This window comes from Chiloscyllium punctatum, chromosome 30 (assembly GCF_047496795.1).
Source record: "Chiloscyllium punctatum isolate Juve2018m chromosome 30, sChiPun1.3, whole genome shotgun sequence".
Taxonomy (NCBI): domain Eukaryota; kingdom Metazoa; phylum Chordata; class Chondrichthyes; order Orectolobiformes; family Hemiscylliidae; genus Chiloscyllium; species Chiloscyllium punctatum.
In genome coordinates, this window is record NC_092768.1 from 42,711,221 (window position 1) to 42,729,022 (window position 17,802).

The window sequence follows — 17,802 nt, forward strand, 5'->3', positions numbered from 1 at the left end:
AGCAATTTGTGCGTACATTGCATACACCAGTTGGCGTTTAGACAAACAGGAAGTGACATCATCAAACCTCCAAGATTTGGAGGGGGCTGGTTTTGGTAATTACTGAAGCAATGTTTCCCCACATCCATCTGGTTTGCTAATATTTTTAGGACAGAGGTAGAGAGGTGTCTTGTTAGATGAAGGAATGAAAGGCGATTGAGGATAGATGGGGGCAAGGAATCTGTAACAACAGACAGATCAGCCATGATCTTTTTTAATAGTAGATCAAGGCTCAAGCAGCCAAATAGTCCACTACTGCACGTAAGGTGTGGGACAGGAAGTAGCCATTTCTGGGAATGGCGTCTTCATAGTCGGCATCAAGATGAAGCAATCTGCGGAAGGTGTCCTCTCCCACCCCTTTCCCCCCATCTCATTCCCACACCCGATCTTCCTCCCTCGCCCTCCCCTCCTACTCTACACTCCCCTTATCCCATACCCCTACCTAAACACCTTCCCCCTTGTTCCCTGTCATGTCCTCTACTGTATCCTTCCCACCTGCATCAAAATGGGATCAGAATGGAAACGTTGACGGATTTACCATTCCAGACAGAGATGGTGTTCCCAAGAGATAACGCAGGACCTGTCTGTTGAAGTTGAAGATGAGAATTTAGTGTCAGACACGCCCACAAACCCAGTTTTTAAATTCTTTATTTGTTTTCACAAAACATGTAAAAATAAAACAGAATAGCAAAGAGGAATAATTGAAAATTATGATATTTTAATACATTATAATTCCCAGCTTCAAGCAATTATGCCCTCAGATCAATAATCTAATCATGAAATCTTTCACATTCTCTCCAAGACCAAATTATATAAAATCCAGGTGGGACTGGATGGGTTAGATGCAGGAAGAATGCAACCGATGTTAAGCACGTCCACAACTCGGAGTTACAGTCCAAGAATAAAGGGTAAGTCATTCAGGCCTGAGATGAGAAAGAATTTCTTCACTCAAGAGAGTTGTGAAGCTGTGGAATTCTCCTCCAAAAGCTACTGGGGCCACTTCATTATCCATATTACAGGTGGAAATGGATGCAGCCCTTGCAGCTGAAGGGGTCAAGGGATACGGGGAGAGGGCAGTAATGGGATACTGAGATTGTATGATCAGCCATGATCGTCCTGAATGGTGGTGCAGGCTCAAAGGGGTAAATGGTCTACCCGCACCTATTGTCTATATTTCTATGTAAAACAAGAAACCTCTAACACCCCACCTCTATCCTCCTTACATGAGCCTTAACTCTTGCCTCGGCACATTAATTTCCCTCCAAGGAGTAATCCAAGCACAGCATTAACCCTCCTACTAGTGCATTAATCTCCTTCCAAGAATTAACCCATTCAGAACATTACTTCTCCCATCGAATTCAGCCACCATTCAAGAATCAAGTGCCCCTTTGATTATTAAGGTTTTAAGCCTGACTCAAAGCATTAATCGCGATTCGAGTGGTGCTGAAAAAGCACAGCAGTCCCGGCAGCGTCCGAAAAGTAGGAAAATTGACTTTTCGGGCAAAAGCCCTTCATCAGGCATTAATCCACTTCCGACCACTTTAAAGACCCTCCCATAAACATTAAAATTCACCAAGTACTAACCCTAACTCTTGTGCATGAAGACACTTTATGCAACAACCATGTTGAGCATTGATGAACTCTTGGCTTGGGAGGCTCTCTCGGAGTATTAACTCCCCAGTCTGAACTCCATCCCTTCCGAGGATTAATATGCTCGGAGTACTATTCCCACCTCCACCCCACTGAGAATTACTTTGTTCTGAACATTAAATCACCCCACCTCCCCTCACATTAAAACTCCCTAAGCACTAACCCATTCTACTATCAAATAAATGATGTTAGTTCACTCCCGATGCTAAGCTGCCCTTGAATGTATTATAGATTATAACACAATGTCTGGTTACAAATATATTATGCAAGAATTTTGAAAATCTTGGTCCCAATTATCTGTTATAAGGGTATTTGGTGCCAGTTTTCCAGTGTGTTTGATATGAAGTGTGAGACTGGACCTGTATTCAATGGAGTGGTTCTGACCCTTGGTCAGACGCAGCTGAGAGAGCAGTGCCCACTCACTCTTTCCCTTCTGTGCTCTCTTGATCTTTATTGCTTATTCTCCCAGGTCTGAGAGAGAGCCAGAGACCCTCTGCAATTAATGAGGCAGGTAAATGGAGGACAGGGAGAGTGTGGAGAGGATTCTTCCTGGATCAGGAAGGGCTCAGGGGGGCACCTTCAGTACTGCCTGATCTGATGCCTCTGGCCCTTGGAAAGGACACTGAGTGGATCAGCTGATCATGGAGTTACGGATCTGGAATGTCACATACAGGGGAAAGGATGACCAAATTCCTTGCTTACTTGGCGTTTGTCCACCAACCCGGTTCCCAAGAACAATTCACGGTGGTTTTTAGACTATTATTAAAACACACCTTTTACCATTTGCCATGGTGGGATTTGAACTCTGGTCCCCAGACCATTAGCTTGGTGATTAACAGTGCTGTGATTTTACCACTATATCACGGTTACCAAGGTAACTGAACATAAAGCAAGTTTAAAAATGCAGATTGTTACAGCAGCAGAGTGTGAATCATCAAATTTATAAATTATTTCTGTCTAATTCAGATCACATCAAGTGAATGAAGAAAGTGTCACAGAGAAGCAAGAGCTGCAAAACACTATTTTTCAATTTCTACCGTCATGTGATCAGGGGCAGCCCCAGTATTGGGCAGAGAAGGGTCTGGCTTCGTAACCAGTGGTTCCTCCACACTCTGCATACTGCCTCCTGTACTGGTATCGCTGGAAGGAGGTGTGACAAGAGGCTTTGCACTTTCACTGGTGTCTGAACTGTTGCCGTGTAGTGTTTGGCTGCCTTCACAACCTAATGAAGAGAGAAACGGCGAGAGGTCAGTGAGTCCAGCTGCACAAAGAGCACAGTCTCTGCCAGGTCACTGTGGCCCAGGGGACCCGGGCCGAGTCATGTGGCCCACGACACTGACTGACCGGCTCGGGGTTGGGTGGGGGAAGCTGGATCCCTGTAGGAAGCCGTCCCTTTCTCCAGTCACTTACCCACGCCCAGTCTCCAGGCAACAGGACGGCCCACTCCCGGATCATTCGCAAAAAAACAATAGCAGCTTGGGAATCTCTGGGATATCTGTCCAGCATGGGGAGCTGTGCAGACCATACCAATGCATTGATCTCGCAACCTGGAACACATATCTGTCCAGGACTGGAAGTACTGTAGACCACAGTAGTGCATGGATCTATGCAACTGGACGCAACATGTGCTGACCACAGTAGTGCATGGAGCCAGAAACAGATGATGAAAGACTGGATCAACTGAGCTTGTGTTTTCTTTAAAGAAATAACTCACCCAGACCCCACTATACATTTCCTCTGACTAACGCACCTAACCTACCCATCCCTGAACATGGCCAGTTCACCTGACCTACGCACCTTTGGGTTGTGGGAGGAAACCGGAGCAAACCCACACAGACACGGGGAGAACGTGCAAACTCCACACAGACAGACGCCCGAGGCTGGAATCGAACCTGGGACCCTGGGCCTATGAGGCAGCAGTGCTAACCCCTGAGCCACCATGCCACCCTTCAACTGGGCTTCTATTTGCTGGACTTTAGAAGATTGGGGGCATGGGGAAGGATCTCATAGATACACATAAAACCCTGATGGGACTGGACAGGTGAGATGCAGGAAGAATGTTCCTGATGTTGGCCAAGTCCAAAACTGGGACTCAATAAAAATAAGGATTAAGCCATTCAGGACTGAGATGAAGAAGAATTGTTTTCAGAGAGTTTTGAACCTGTGGAATTCTCTCCCACAGGAAGCTGTTGGGGCCAGTTTGTTAGATATAGTCACGAGGGAGCTCGATATGAGCCTTGGGCCCGAAGGGATCAGGGGTATGGAGAAAGAGAGAGTGGGAATGGGATACCGAGATGGCTTGGTCAGCCATGATCAGATTGAATGGTGGTGCATGCTGAAGGGCCGAATGGCCCACTCCTGCAGCTATTTTCAACATTTCCCTGTTTCCAATCTATCTGTGCAACCTGGGGAACTGGGTAGATCTTGCCAGTTTCATTGATCTAGAAACCAAAACAAGATATTTGTCATCATGGGAGTGTTGTGCAGACCAGTATTCTGCCATCGCAGTGAGAAAGCTGACCCATTCGGGGGAGAAGTGGGAAGTTTGCTGAGCAATTCTATATTCACTGGCAGCGCACACATTCAGTCAGCAATGAGCGCATGGGAAGATCTCCACGTTCCTCTCCTCTGACTGTCCCCTTCTCCGACCCCCCTCTTCCAGCAGCACCATACCCCCTCGCCAGCAATTTCCCCCTGCTCCCTCAGGTGTGAGGCTGTCATCATTCCCTAGAACAGACCATCCCTTGACAAACAATTGCACTTCAATCTATTTCGAATGTACTCACTGGTTGATGAGCCGCTGGACTCTGACCCTGAAAAAAAACAAACACATACACACAACTTCAGTCAACGGGAGATCAGTGTGAAGACAGTGCAACCTTTGACAAACTTCGGGAGCAAATGATTTGATCATGTGGTGAGTCAGAGTCATGACAGGGAGGAGCAGTAAATTACTGCAGATGTCAGAATCGGTACTGGAAACAAAACATGCTGGTGATCCCAGCGAGTCAGGCAGCAGCCACGCAGAGACAGCAAGCTAACATTTCCAGTCTAAATGACTCTTCGTCAGAATCACCTAGACTCGAAACATGAGTTTGCTCTCTATCCACGCACACGGCCAGACTCGCTGGGATTTACAGCATTCTTCGCTTTCAAACACTTGGGTGAAATTGTTGAGGGGTTGCTTCCATCAGAGTTGCGAAGACAGGCAATGGAAATGACTGACGCAAACAGGTATATGGAGGTTACTTCCTGCTGAGGGAGTGCCACACTGTCAGAGGGTCAGTACTGAGGGAGTGCCGCACTGTCAGAGGGTCAGTACTGAGGGAGTGCCACACTATCAGGGGGTCAGTACTGAGGGAGTGCCGCACTGTCACAGGGTCAGCACTGAGGGAGTGCCGCACTGTCACAGGGTCAGCACTGAGGGTGTGCCGCACTGTCAGAGGGTCAGCACTGAGGGAGTGCCGCACTGTCACAGGGTCAGCACTGAGGGAGAGCCGCACTGTCACAGGGTCAGTACTGAAGGAGTGCCGCACTGTCACAGGGTCAGTACTGAGGGAGTGCCGCACAGTCAGAGGGTCAGTACTGAGGGTGTGCCGCACTGTCAGAGGGTCAGTACTGAGGGTGTGCCGCACTGTCAGAGGGTCAGTACTGAGGAAGTGCCGCACTGTCAGAGGGTCAGTACTGAGGGAGTGCCGCACTGTCAGAGGGTCAGTACTGAGGGAGTGCCGCACTGTCAGAGGGTCACTACTGAGGGAGTGCCGCACTGTCAGAGGGTCACTACTGAGGGTGTGCCGCACTATCAGAGGGTCAGTACTGAGGGAGTGCCGCACTGTCAGAGGGTCAGTACTGAGGGAGTGCCGCACTGTCAGAGGGTCAGTACTGAGGGAGTGCCACACTGTCAGAGTGTCAGTACTGAGGAAGTGCCGCACTGTCAGAGGGTCAGGACTGAGGGAGTGCCACACTGTCAGAGTGTCAGTACTGAGGAAGTGCCGCACTGTCAGAGGGTCAGTACTGAGGGAGTGCCGCACTGTCAGAGGGTCAGTACTGAGGGAGTGCCGCACTGTCAGAGGGTCAGCACTGAGGGAGTTCCGCACTGTCACAGGGTCAGCACTGAGGGAGTGCCGCACTGTCACAGGGTCAGCACTGAAGGAGTGCCGCACTGTCACAGGGTCAGTCCTGAGAGAGTACCGCACTGTCAATGGGTGCATCGTGAAGGAGTGCGTCTTTGCTTGAGCAGCTGAACTATGCCAGTTGTGGTGTACTTGAACGGCTGCAGTGAGTTCCGGGTACATTTTCTAAAGATGGCATTTTTGGATGGTTGCGGTCCCTTCCATCTATTTTTTTGGAAGCATAAAACCTTCCACAATGCTCTGCAACGGAGCGTGGGCAAGTGTCACTATGCATTGTGGGTATTATTGGTTCCTCAAACACGTACATGGCAATTGATTATTTGGTCATTCTATCTCTACGTGTACTAACTCACTGTTCTGATTTCGAGATGACCACGTTACCCACTGGATTGGTCTTTAAAAGTGCCCTATAACAGTGAGGCTTCCTTTTAAGTCCTGTCCCAATACACCTGTTGTAAAATGCAGGGTGATGACTGTGAGGTATGGATGGAGCTGAATAAATTATCACTCTCACCATGTGTGAAACAGCTGGGGAACCTTTTCTTCACTTCAGCTTTGTGCTTCCTGTAGTAAATGCCAGCTGCGATGCAGAAAATGAGCAGCACAAGCACAAAGATAGCGCCAATCATCCCTGGTACCACACTGCCACCTTTCTCTGAAAGAACAAAGAACACATCGAGTCTCGGCCCCTCATCCCAGCCTGAAATATCCCGATCCAATGGAATAGGTAAACTTTCTTCGACTCCGGCCTGCGCAGTTCTGGTCACAGTCCCAGTTGTTCAGGAGAGGGACAATGGGCCTTGAGCCACGGAGCACTCAAAAATCAAATCGGTTTGCAATTTGGACAGTGACCGGGGCGATCTTTGCTGAGAAAGTTCAGACCCCCCCACCCAGCAGTCAGACAACTGCTGGAAAAGGCAGCGATGAAGCTTGGTTTCTCTCCTCCCTGAGCACGCAAGGATCCCTTCCACACAAACAGAATGCGACTCAGGAATACCACTCCTACTCTCCTCTTGCGCAAAGCCTTTCCACCCAGGTTAGTCCAATTGCCTCCTTCTTCCCATTGCTTCCTGGCATTCCTCATCCCTGGTTATTCCCATTCCTTCTCCTCCTGGGCAATTCCCATTCCTTCTTAGAGTCCTACAGCGTGGAAACAGACCCTTCGGTCCAACCATTTCACGCCAAACATAATCCCAATCTAAGATAGTCCCACCTGGTCCAAATCCCTCCAAACCATTCCTACTTATTCAATTGTTTTTCAAAATGGAAACTGTGCCCACCTCTGCCATTTCCTTAGGAAGTTCCTTCCATATGTGAACCAACTCTGTAAAACATTTGCCCCTTGTGTCGTTCATAGATCTCTCTCCCGTGACCTTAAAACTATGGCCCCACTTAGGTTTGAAATCTCCCACTTCTGGTGCTCAGTCTCCCAAAGGGTGTTCCCACTGAGAACACTGCCAACTCTGCCATGGATATAGGGCATGGAGGTAGTAGGGCTGGGACAAAGATCAAACGCCATGCTGTTGGCACCAAGGTGTCCCCCACAAACACTGTGCACTGAGGCATGAGGAAAGACAATAGCCTTTGGTATTGTCGCTGGACTATCAATTCAGGACACTCAACTAATGTCACTGGACCCCGGGTTCAAATCCCACCATAACAGAGGGTGGACTTTGAGTTCAATATGAATTCTGGCATTAAGAGTCTAATGATGGCTATGAAATTGTAGTCATGGGAGAGCCACCCGGTTCATGAATGCCCCGTCGGGGAGGGAAACTGTCACCTTTACCCAGTCTTGTCCGCACGTGACTCCAGACCCACAGCAAGGACTCAACTACCCTTTCGAAAATCAGGGACGGACAACAAATGCTGGCTATGCCCACGTCCCGGGAACGAATGAACAGTGTCTTGAAAGTGAACATCTCCCCGGCCTGCCACCTCCCAGACTGAGAATACAACCCCCGAGTTTCTGGATCACCATTCCACTCTCATCTTGATGATCCGTGTTCCCAGTCTACTACATTCCCCTTCCTTTCCCCACATTCCGACCATTCCTCACCCAGAAGCATGACTCATCCTGGCTTTCTCTCACTCTTTACGCTCTTGTGCCGATTTCGGAATCCAGATTTCACTCCCGTTTCCGGTGCTGGGTAATCAGTTATCCCTCCTCCCATCCTCCCGCCCAGTGTATTCCCGTTCGGAGTCTGTGGGTCAGTCCCATCTCTTACCCCATATTATCTTCAGTGGTGCAGGCAGGCTGCTGTGTTCAATATGGCAGACGTGATTCCGGTCATCCCCGGGCTCGATCTGGAAAGTTACCCGAATTTGGTAGGTGCCATCGTGGTTGGGTAGAATGCCTGTGCTGTGGGTTCCGGAGACTGGCACTCCGTCTGCAAACCAGGTCACATTGATTGATCGTGGGTAAAAGCCAGTGACCAGGCAGTGGAGGTTGACATTATGCCCATTTGTGTAGTAGACATTTGCCTCAGGGACAACTGTGTGAGAGAGAGAGAGAGAGAGAGAGAGAGAGAGAGTCACTTTAACTGCAATGGCTCCCTTGGACTGGTTTTACTTTCCCATATTCCCAGTAATTTTGGTGAAATAAGAAGTACAGACTCAGGGATCAGTCTGTGTGGGAATCTCAACCAAGTCCCGCCCTCTTGGCAAATCAGTCCATTGAGCACCGGAGCGTCCAGCCGTCCTCAGTACTGCCCTCACCTTGCTGCGGTTCAGCAGATTAACTGTGGCCCACTCACTAACAGCTCTGGGAAATTCATGCTCTTCATCGACACAGAACGACAGCAGCATTCGATGAGGAAGATGATAAAAAAATGGAGACGGCCTTGAGAGAAACCAGAGTCAATCCCGGTGAAGAGTGCTATGGATTGTGCACTGCACACCGACCCGGTTATTGTGTTCTGTGCCTGGTGTACTGTGCTGTGTACAGTGCCCCGTCCCTTGTACACTGTGATGTGTACAGTGCCCTGTGCCCAGTGTACTGTGCTGTGTACAGTGCTCTGCCCCCTGTGTACTGTGCTGTGTACAGTGCCCGTGCACTGCATGCTGTGCTGTGTACAGTGATCCATGCCCTGCGTACTGTGCTGTGTACAGTGCCCCATGCCTTGCATACTGTGCTGTGTACAGGGCCCTGTGCTCTGCGTACTGAGCTGTGTACAATGCCATGCGCCTTGTGTACTGTGCTGTATACAGTGCCCCGGGCCCTGCGTGCTGTGTTCAGTGCCATGCGCCCTCTGTCCTGTGCTGTGTACAGTGCCCCGTGCCCTGCATACTGAGCTGTGTACAATGCCATGCGCCTTGTGTACTGTGCTGTATACAGTGCCCCGGGCCCTGCGTGCTGTGTTCAGTGCCATGCGCCCTCTGTACTGTGCTGTGTACAGTGCCCCGTGCCCTGCATACTGAGCTGTGTACAATGCCATGCGCCTTGTGTACTGTGCTGTATACAGTGCCCCGGGCCCTGCGTGCTGTGCGGTGTACAATGCCATGTGCCCTGCGTGCTGTGCTGTGGACAGTGCCCCATGCTCTGCGTGCTGTGCTGTGTTCAGTGCACTGTGCCCTGCGTACTGTGCTGTGTACAGTGCCCCGTACCCTGCATACTGTGCTGTGTACAGTACCACGTGCCCTGCGTACTGTGCTGTATACAGTGCCCCATGCCCTGCTGTGTACAGTGCTCTGCGCCCTGCGTGCTGTGCTGTGTACAGTGCCCTGTGCCCTGCATACTGTGCTGTGTACAGTGCCCTGTGCCATGTGTACCGTACTGTGTACAGTGCCTGTGCCTGCGTACTGTGCTATGTACAGTGCCCCATGCACTGGATACTGCGTTGTGTACAGTGCCCTGTACCCCGCGTACTGTGCTGTGTACAGTGCCCCATGCCCTGTATACTGTGCTGTGTACAGTGCCACATGCCCTGCGTGCTGTGCTATATACAGTGACCCGTGCCCTGCATCCTGTGTTGTGTACAGTGACCCGTGTGCTGAGCTGTGTACAGTGCCCCATGCCCTGCGTGCTGTGTTCAGTGCCCCGTGCATTGTGCTGTGTAATGTGTCCCGTGCCCTACATGCTGTGTACAATGCCATGCGCCCAGTGTACTGTGCTGTGTATAGTGTCCCATGCCTGCGTGAAGTGCTGTGTACAGTGCCCTGTGCCTTGTGTACTGTGCTGTGTACAGTGCCCTGCATACTGTGCTGTGTACAGGCCCTGTGCCGTGTACAGAGCCCCGTGCCTTCTGTACTGTGCTGTGTACAGTGCCCCGCGTCATGCGTACTGTGCACAGTGCCCCACGCCCTGCATACCTGTGATGTGTACAGTGTCCTGTGCCCTGCGTACTGTGCTGTGCACAATGCCCCGCGCCCTGCGTACTGTGCTGTGTACAGTGCCCCATGCCCTGCGTACTGTGCTGTGCACAGTGCCCTGTACCGTGCATACTGTGCAGTGTACAGTGCCATGCGCCCTGTGTACTGTACTGTGTACAGGGCCCAGTGCCCTGCATACTGTGCTGTGTACAGTGCCCCGTACCCTGCGTGCTGCGCTGTGTACAGTTACCCATGCCCTGCATACTGTGTTGTGTATAGTGACCTGTGCCCTGCATACTGTGCTGTGTACAGTGCCCTGTGTTCTGAGCTGTGTACAGTGCCCCATACCCTTCATGCTGTGTTCAGTGCCCTGTGTACTGTGCTGTGTACAGTGTCCCGTGCTCTGCGTATGGTGCTATGTACAACGCCATGCGCCCTGTGTACTGTGCTATGTACAATGCCATGCACCCTGCGTGCTGTGCTGTGTACAGTGCCACATGCACTGTGTGTTGTGCTGTGCACAGTGCCCTGCATACTGTGCACAGTGTCACGTGCCCTGCGTACTGTGCTGTGTACAGTGTCACGTGCCCTGCATACTGTGCTGTGTACAGTGTCACGCGCCCTGCGTACTGTGCTGTGTACAGTGTCACGCGCCTTGCATACTGTGCTGTGTACAGTGCTCCGCGCTCTGCGTGCTGTGCTGTGTACAGTGCCCCGTGCCCTGCGTACTATGCTTTGTACTGTGCTGTATACAGTGCCCCGTTACCTGGGTACTGTGCTGTGAACAGTGCCCTGTGCCCTGCGTGCTGTGCTCAGTGCCCTGCGTACTGTGCTGTGTACAGTGCCACGTGCGCTGTGTACTGTGCACAGTGCCCTGTACAGTGCCACGCGCCCTGCGTACTGTGCTGTGTACAGTGTCACGTGCCCTGCATACTGTGCTGTGTACAATGCCCCATGCCCTGCGTGCTGTGCTGTGTACAGTGCCCCATGCCCTGTGTACTGTGCTGTGTATAGTGCCCCGTGCCTTGTGTACTATGCTGGGAGCTGTGTCCACACTTCCTGTGCTCTGTGTCGACTGTTTTGTGACTTGCTTTGTATTCAATTGTACGTGCCCTGTATGTTTGCTGTGGGTTGCCTGTGTTCCCTACACTCTCTGCCTTGTGGATGTTGTGTTGATCCAATGCCTGGGTCGTCTCCGCAGCGAGTGTGCCACACTGGACAGCCATTTCATTGCATTTTACGCTGGGCTTGTGACAGCAATGTTTGGGTCTGACCTACCTTTGCGATTCAGGAATGCCTGACCATAACCACGGTACGTGTTTAACCAATCGACGCAAATTCTCTTTGTGTACTGTTTCTTGTACTCGTTGTCATCCTTGTTGCTGTTCCACTTGTTCTGGGTCGACACCGCGTACGGGGAGGCAGCAACCCAGATACTGTGCTCCAGGTCGAAGCTGATCAGCTCTTGCCCGTTGAAGGCGTACTGCCGTTTTCCAGTGACAGTCCCATCCTCCAGTACCTCACAGCCTGAGGTGTACTGCAGGTAGTTCAAACCTAAATACAACCAGAACCCAACAGACGTGAGCTTAAACCCAGCTTCTGCATTACGCGTGATCACACCTTAAACTCTAAACCGATATTCAAGCGCAAGCCTGTCATCGAATCTCAGAATCTCAACAGTGTAGAAACAGGCCCCTCGGCCCGACAAGTCCACCCTGACCCTCCGAACAGGATTCCACCCAAACCCATTCCACATTCCTCCACATTTACCTCTGACGAATGCATCTAATTGACACATCCCTGAACACTATGGGCATTTTAGCATATCCAATTCACCCTAACCTGCACATCTTTGTCTGTGGGAAGAAATCAGAGCATCCAGACGCAGATTTAGGGAGAACGTCTGTGTGGAGTTTGCAGAGTCACCTGAGGCTGGAATCGAACCCAGGTCCCTGTTGGTACTGTGAGGCAGTAGTGCTAACCACTGGGCCACCGTGCCGCCCTGCATTCACATGACAGTGAGAATGCAAAACAGTACAATGCAGGTACAAGCCCTTCCTCCCACCATGTCTGTACAGACTGTGAGGGCCAGCAATTGAATATGTTAACCACTGCGCCCCATGAGTGCCAACAGGGCAGTATGGTGGCACTGTGTTTAGCACTGCTGCCTCACAGCACCAGTGACCCAGGTTTGATTCCAGCCCAAAGACCTGCAGGTTAGATAGATTGGCCATACTAAATTGTCTTGTCGTATCCATGGTTATACACACTGGGTGGATTAGCATGGTAAATGCAGGGTTATGGGGATGGGAAGGGTCTGGGAAAAGATGCCCTTCAGAGGGTTGGTACCATTCTAAACTAACCCCACACACATGTGCACATTCCATATCCTTTGATTCCCTACCCGTTTGTGTGTCTGTCTAAATGCCTCTTAAATATTGCTGTTGTATCTGCTTCTACGACCTCCCCTGGCAATATGTTCCAGGCATGTGCAACCCTCTGCATGAAAAGACGAGCCTCATACATCATTTTTAAACTTATCTACTCTCACCTTAAATCTGTGCCCCTTACTACTTAACATTTTCACCATGTCAAAGAGACCGCAACTACCCACCCTATCCATGCCTCTCATAATGTTACACACATCTGTCAGATGACCCCTCAGCCTCTAATGCTCTAACAAAGACAATCCAAGTTTGTCCAACCTCTCCTGACAGCAAATACACTGCAATCCAGGCAACATCTTGATAAACCTCTTTTGTACCCGCTCCAAAGCCTCCATATCTTTCCTGTAGTGTGGTCACCAGAATTGTAGGCAACACTCCAAGTGTGGCCAGATCAAAGACTTAAACAGCTGCAACATGACTTGCCCAAGTTTTATACTCAATGCCCTGACAGATGAGAACGAGCATGCCATACACCTTCTTTACCACGTTATCCACTTGTGTTGCCATCTTCAGGGAGCTAAGGACTTGCACCCCAAGATCCCCACAATGCTCTTAAGTTTGTATTGTACACTTTCCTCTTGCATTTGACCTCCTAAGATGCATCACCTCACACTTGTCCGGACTAAACTCCATCTGCTAATTCTCTGTCCAACTTTCCTAATGATTTATATCCTACTGTATCTTTTGACAATCTTCCTCAATATCCACACTTCCATTTTGAGTCATCTGCAAACTTACTAATCAGACCACCTACCTTTCATCCAATATTACCCAACAGAGGTCCCAACACCCATCCTTGCAGAGCACCACTGGTTATAGACCTACAGTCAGAACAATGCTCCATCGCTACTCTGTCTACTATGGCCAAGCCAATTTTGCATCTGACTTGCCAACACACTATGGATCCCAAGAGACATAATCTTCTGGACCATCATTCTGGAACATGTCTGATCTTGTCAAATACCTGAGTGAAGTCCATGCAGACAATATGCACTACCCGAGCCTCAATAGTCATCTTTGTCACTTCCTTGAAACTTCACTTGAATTTGTGAGATAAACACAATTGTGCCCAAAGCCACGCTAACTATCTCAAACAATATCCATTCCTTTCCAAACGTGAGGATATCCTAACGTTTGGAATCTTCTCCAACAATTTCTCTATCACTGATGTAAAGTTCAGCAGCCTCGAGTTTCCCTTTGCCTTCCTTAAACAACAGAACAACACTGACTCTTCCCCATCTTCCGGGACCTCGCCTGTGGCTAAAGAGGATTCGGAGATCTCTGTCAAGGCCCCGGCAATTTCCTCCCTTGCCTCCTTCAGTATCCTGGGATAGATCCCAGCAGGCCCTGGGAACCTATCCAAGTTGATGTCTTTCAACACCACCTCCTTCTTAATATTGACATGACCCAGAATTTCAACCACCTCATATAGCCCTCCTTAATCTTCCCATCATGCATATCCTTCTCCTGGCTGAATACTGATGAGTAGTACTCATTAAGGACCTCACCCATTTACTCCTTGCATAAATTCCACCTTTGTCTCTGAATGAACTTGCCCTTTCTCTGGTTAACCACGTGCTGCTCATGTATCTATAAAATATCTTGGCATTCTCCTTATTCCTACTTACAGCCCCATCTAACCCACCAAATCTCATGCTGAAGTTCTTTTCTGCTTCCTTTATATTCCTAAACCTTAGATTCCTAGATTCCCTATAGTGTGGAAACAGGCCCTTTGGCCCAACAAGTCCACACCGAGCCTCTAAACAGTAACTCACCCAGTCCCATTTCCCTCTGACTCATGTACCTAACACTATGGGCAATTTAACATGGCCAATTGACCTAACCTGCACATCTTTAGACTGTGGGAGGAAACCAGAGCACCCGGAGGAAACCCACACAGACATGGGGAGAATGTGCAAACTCCACACAGACAGTCACCCCCGAGGCTGGGATTGAACCTGGGACCCTGGTGCTGTGAGGTAGCAGTGCTAACCACTGAGCCACCGTGCTGCCCCAAAACCTTACATATGCTTCTTTTTCTTTTTTGACTAAACTCTGAATATCTCTTGTCATCCAGGGTTCCTGAATCTTGCTGTCCTTGTCTTCCATTGTCACAGGGACAAGCTGGTCCTGGCCTTTGGTCAACTGGCCTTTAAAAGGCTCCCTCATTTCAAATAGGAATTTACCCTCTAAAAAGCCACACCCAGTCTCATTTCTCCTGTCCCTGCTTAATACTGTTGTAATCAGCCTCCCCCAATATATTTCGTCTGAGGACCAGTTTTACCCTTAACTATCGTCAAACTTATGGAATTACAATTACTGTTCCCGAAACGTGCCACCACTGAAAATGGGATCACTTGCGCAGGCTCATTTCCCGATAAGTAATCGAATGCACCCCTTTCCTAGTTGGGACTATCTACATTTCAGGAAACCTTCCTGGGTGTACGGAACCAATGCGCATGAGCCAAAGAGAACTCCTACAGCATGCCCCAAAGACTGCTGCCCTGAAGCTCTTCAACCACGTTCTGAAACAGACTCACTACCACAGCCCTCCAACCTTTCAGCTCAGCACTGTCCCCATGACGTGTCCTACCTGCCTATCTTCCTTCCCACCTATCCACTTCACCCTCCTCTTTAACCTATCACCTTCATCCCCACCCCCATTCACCCACTGTACTCTTTGCTACCTCCCCCCACCCTCCTCTCTGACCTATCACCTTCATCCCCATCCCCCATTCACCCACTGTACTCTTTGCTACCTTCCCCCATCCTCCTCTCTGACCTATCACCTCCACCTCCCCCCATTTACCTATGCTACTTTCTCCCCACCCCCACCCCCTCTCACTTATCTCTTCACTGTGCAGGCACCCTGCCTCTATTCCTGGTGAAGGGTTTTTGCCCGAAACGTCGATTTTCCTGCTCCTCGGATGCTGCCTGACTTGCTGTGCTTTTCCAGCACCACTCTAATCTAGATTGCTACCTGATGGACTCTGACCTCCAGTATTATGAAGTGCTTCAAGAGGTTAGTCATGCTTCACATCAACTCCAGCCTACCCAACTGCTTGGATGATTTGTAATTCACTGACCAGTGCAATCGGTCCACAGCAGATGCCAATTCCTTGGTGCTACATTCAGCCCAGGAACATTGGAAAACAAGAATACCTATATCTGGCTCCGACTTATTGACTACAGTTCCGCCTTCAACACAACAATTCCAAACTCATCTCTGACCTCGGTGACCTAGGTCTTGGCTCCCTGCTCTGTGACTGGATCCTCCACTTTCTGACCCACAGACCACAATCAATAAGAATAGGCCAGAAGACCTCTTCCAGCATAATCCCCAATGCTGATGCCCCACAAGGCTGCATACTTAGCCCCTTTCAAAACTCCTTTTGCACTCACGACTGTGTAGACAAATTCTGACCCAAATCAATTCACAAAATCTGTTGATGACACCATCGTCGTGGGTCGGATTTGAAACAATGGCGAGACAGAATGCAGGAAAGTGGGTGAGTGCTTACGGCATGGTGTAAAGACAATAATGTCTTCATCAACATCAGCAAAATGAAGGGGCTGAATGTGGTCATTGACTCCAGGAAGCAGAGTCATTGCACTCCCCCTGTCTGCACCAATGGTGCTGAAGTGGAGGTGGTCGACAGCATCATGTTCCCTGGACGCGATGGTCACCAACGACCGGTCCTAGTCCACCCATGTTGATGCAATGGTCAAGAAAGCACAACGCCGCTACTTCCTGAGGAGGCTAAGGATATTTGGCAAGTCCACAAGGACTCTAACCGATTTTTATAGATGTACCGTACAAAGCATCCTCTCTGGATGCATCAAAGTCTAGTGCTGCAATTGCTCTGCCCAAGAAACTACAGTCATGGACACAGCCCAGACCATCACACAAAGCTGCCTCCCATCTACTGATTCCATCTACACTTCCTGCTGCCTAGGGAAAGCAATCAACAACAAAGATCCGTTCCACCCTCTTCCATCAGGCAGACGATATAAAAATTTGAATACCTATACGAAGATATTCAAGAACAGCTTCATTCCCGCTGTTATCACACTTTTGAACGGACCTCTCAAATATTAATTCTGATCTCTCTCTCTCTCTCTGTCTGCAGCTGTAACACTATATCGTGCATTCTACTCTGCTACATTGGGGGACGTCGTATGGTACGATCTGCCAGTACAGAATGCAACACAACACTTTTCACTGTATCTCAATACACCAATCAATCAAATTTGTCCCATCCAGCCCCGAAGTCACCACGGATCCCAAACAACTTAATCTTCTAGACCAGTCTACCATGTCTGACCTTATCAAATAAGTATTCTATGCAGACAACGTCCATTACCCTAACCTGAAAAATCATCTTTGTCATTTCCTCAAAAGACCCAATTGAATTTATGAGATAAGACCGCTGTCAAAGATAAAATCACTCACCTTAGCAACCGTGCTGTTTTCTTTTAAAACATCTTTCCATAACCTGCTTACACAGCTGTTCCTGTATCACCCATTGGCTATTGGGAGGCCTACAGTATAACCCCAGAGTGACTGGAGCTTTCAGCTTCCTGAGTCCTACCCTCCCATCCTCACTGGATGAAGTCTCCAAGATGTCCTCTCTCAGTACAGCTGCACTTTCTCCTTAATCAGGAATGCAACATTGAAACTCTGGAACGCTGAACTGTCAGTCCTGCCCTTCTCTGAACCAAGCTTCTGTAATGACTCTAACATCACAGCACCATGTACTAACCCAGGCTCTAAGCTCAGAACCTTACCTGCTATACACAGGTTTGTGCTAAAACCATATATTCCCCATTACAGACCACCCTGAGGACCTAGGTCAAACACTAACAGGAGTAAATATTCCCCATTACAGATCTCCCTGAGGATTGCTCTGGGTCACACATTAACAGGGGTACATATTCCCCATTACAGATCTTCCTGAGGACCTGGGTCACACACTAACAGGAGTACATATTCCCCATTACAGACCACCCTGAGGACCTGGGTCACACACTAACAGGAGTACATATTCCCCATTATACACATCCCTGACAGCCTGGGTCACACACTAACAGGAGTACATATTCCCCATTACAGATCTCCCTGAGGACCTGGGTCACACACTAACAGGGGTACATATTCCCCATTACAGACCACCCTGAGGACCTGGGTCACACACTAACAGGGGTACATATTCCCCATTATA

At 49.4% G+C, this 17,802-nt stretch overlaps 1 protein-coding gene across 1 annotated transcript in view; it reads right to left on the reverse strand.

Moving 5' to 3' along the window:
• Positions 1 to 671: 671 nt before the first annotated feature.
• Positions 672 to 17,802, reverse strand: part of LOC140455451 (class I histocompatibility antigen, F10 alpha chain-like) — a 28,249-nt gene continuing 11,118 nt past the window's right edge. Inside the window, exons 3-7 of the mRNA XM_072550326.1 lie at positions 11,412 to 11,687; positions 8,051 to 8,317; positions 6,337 to 6,477; positions 4,476 to 4,502; positions 672 to 2,911 (exon numbers count right to left, since the gene is read on the reverse strand). Of these exons, the coding sequence (XP_072406427.1) occupies positions 2,709 to 2,911; positions 4,476 to 4,502; positions 6,337 to 6,477; positions 8,051 to 8,317; positions 11,412 to 11,687 (914 nt within the window). The 3' untranslated portion in view covers positions 672 to 2,708. The remainder of the gene's footprint in view (positions 2,912 to 4,475; positions 4,503 to 6,336; positions 6,478 to 8,050; positions 8,318 to 11,411; positions 11,688 to 17,802) is intronic.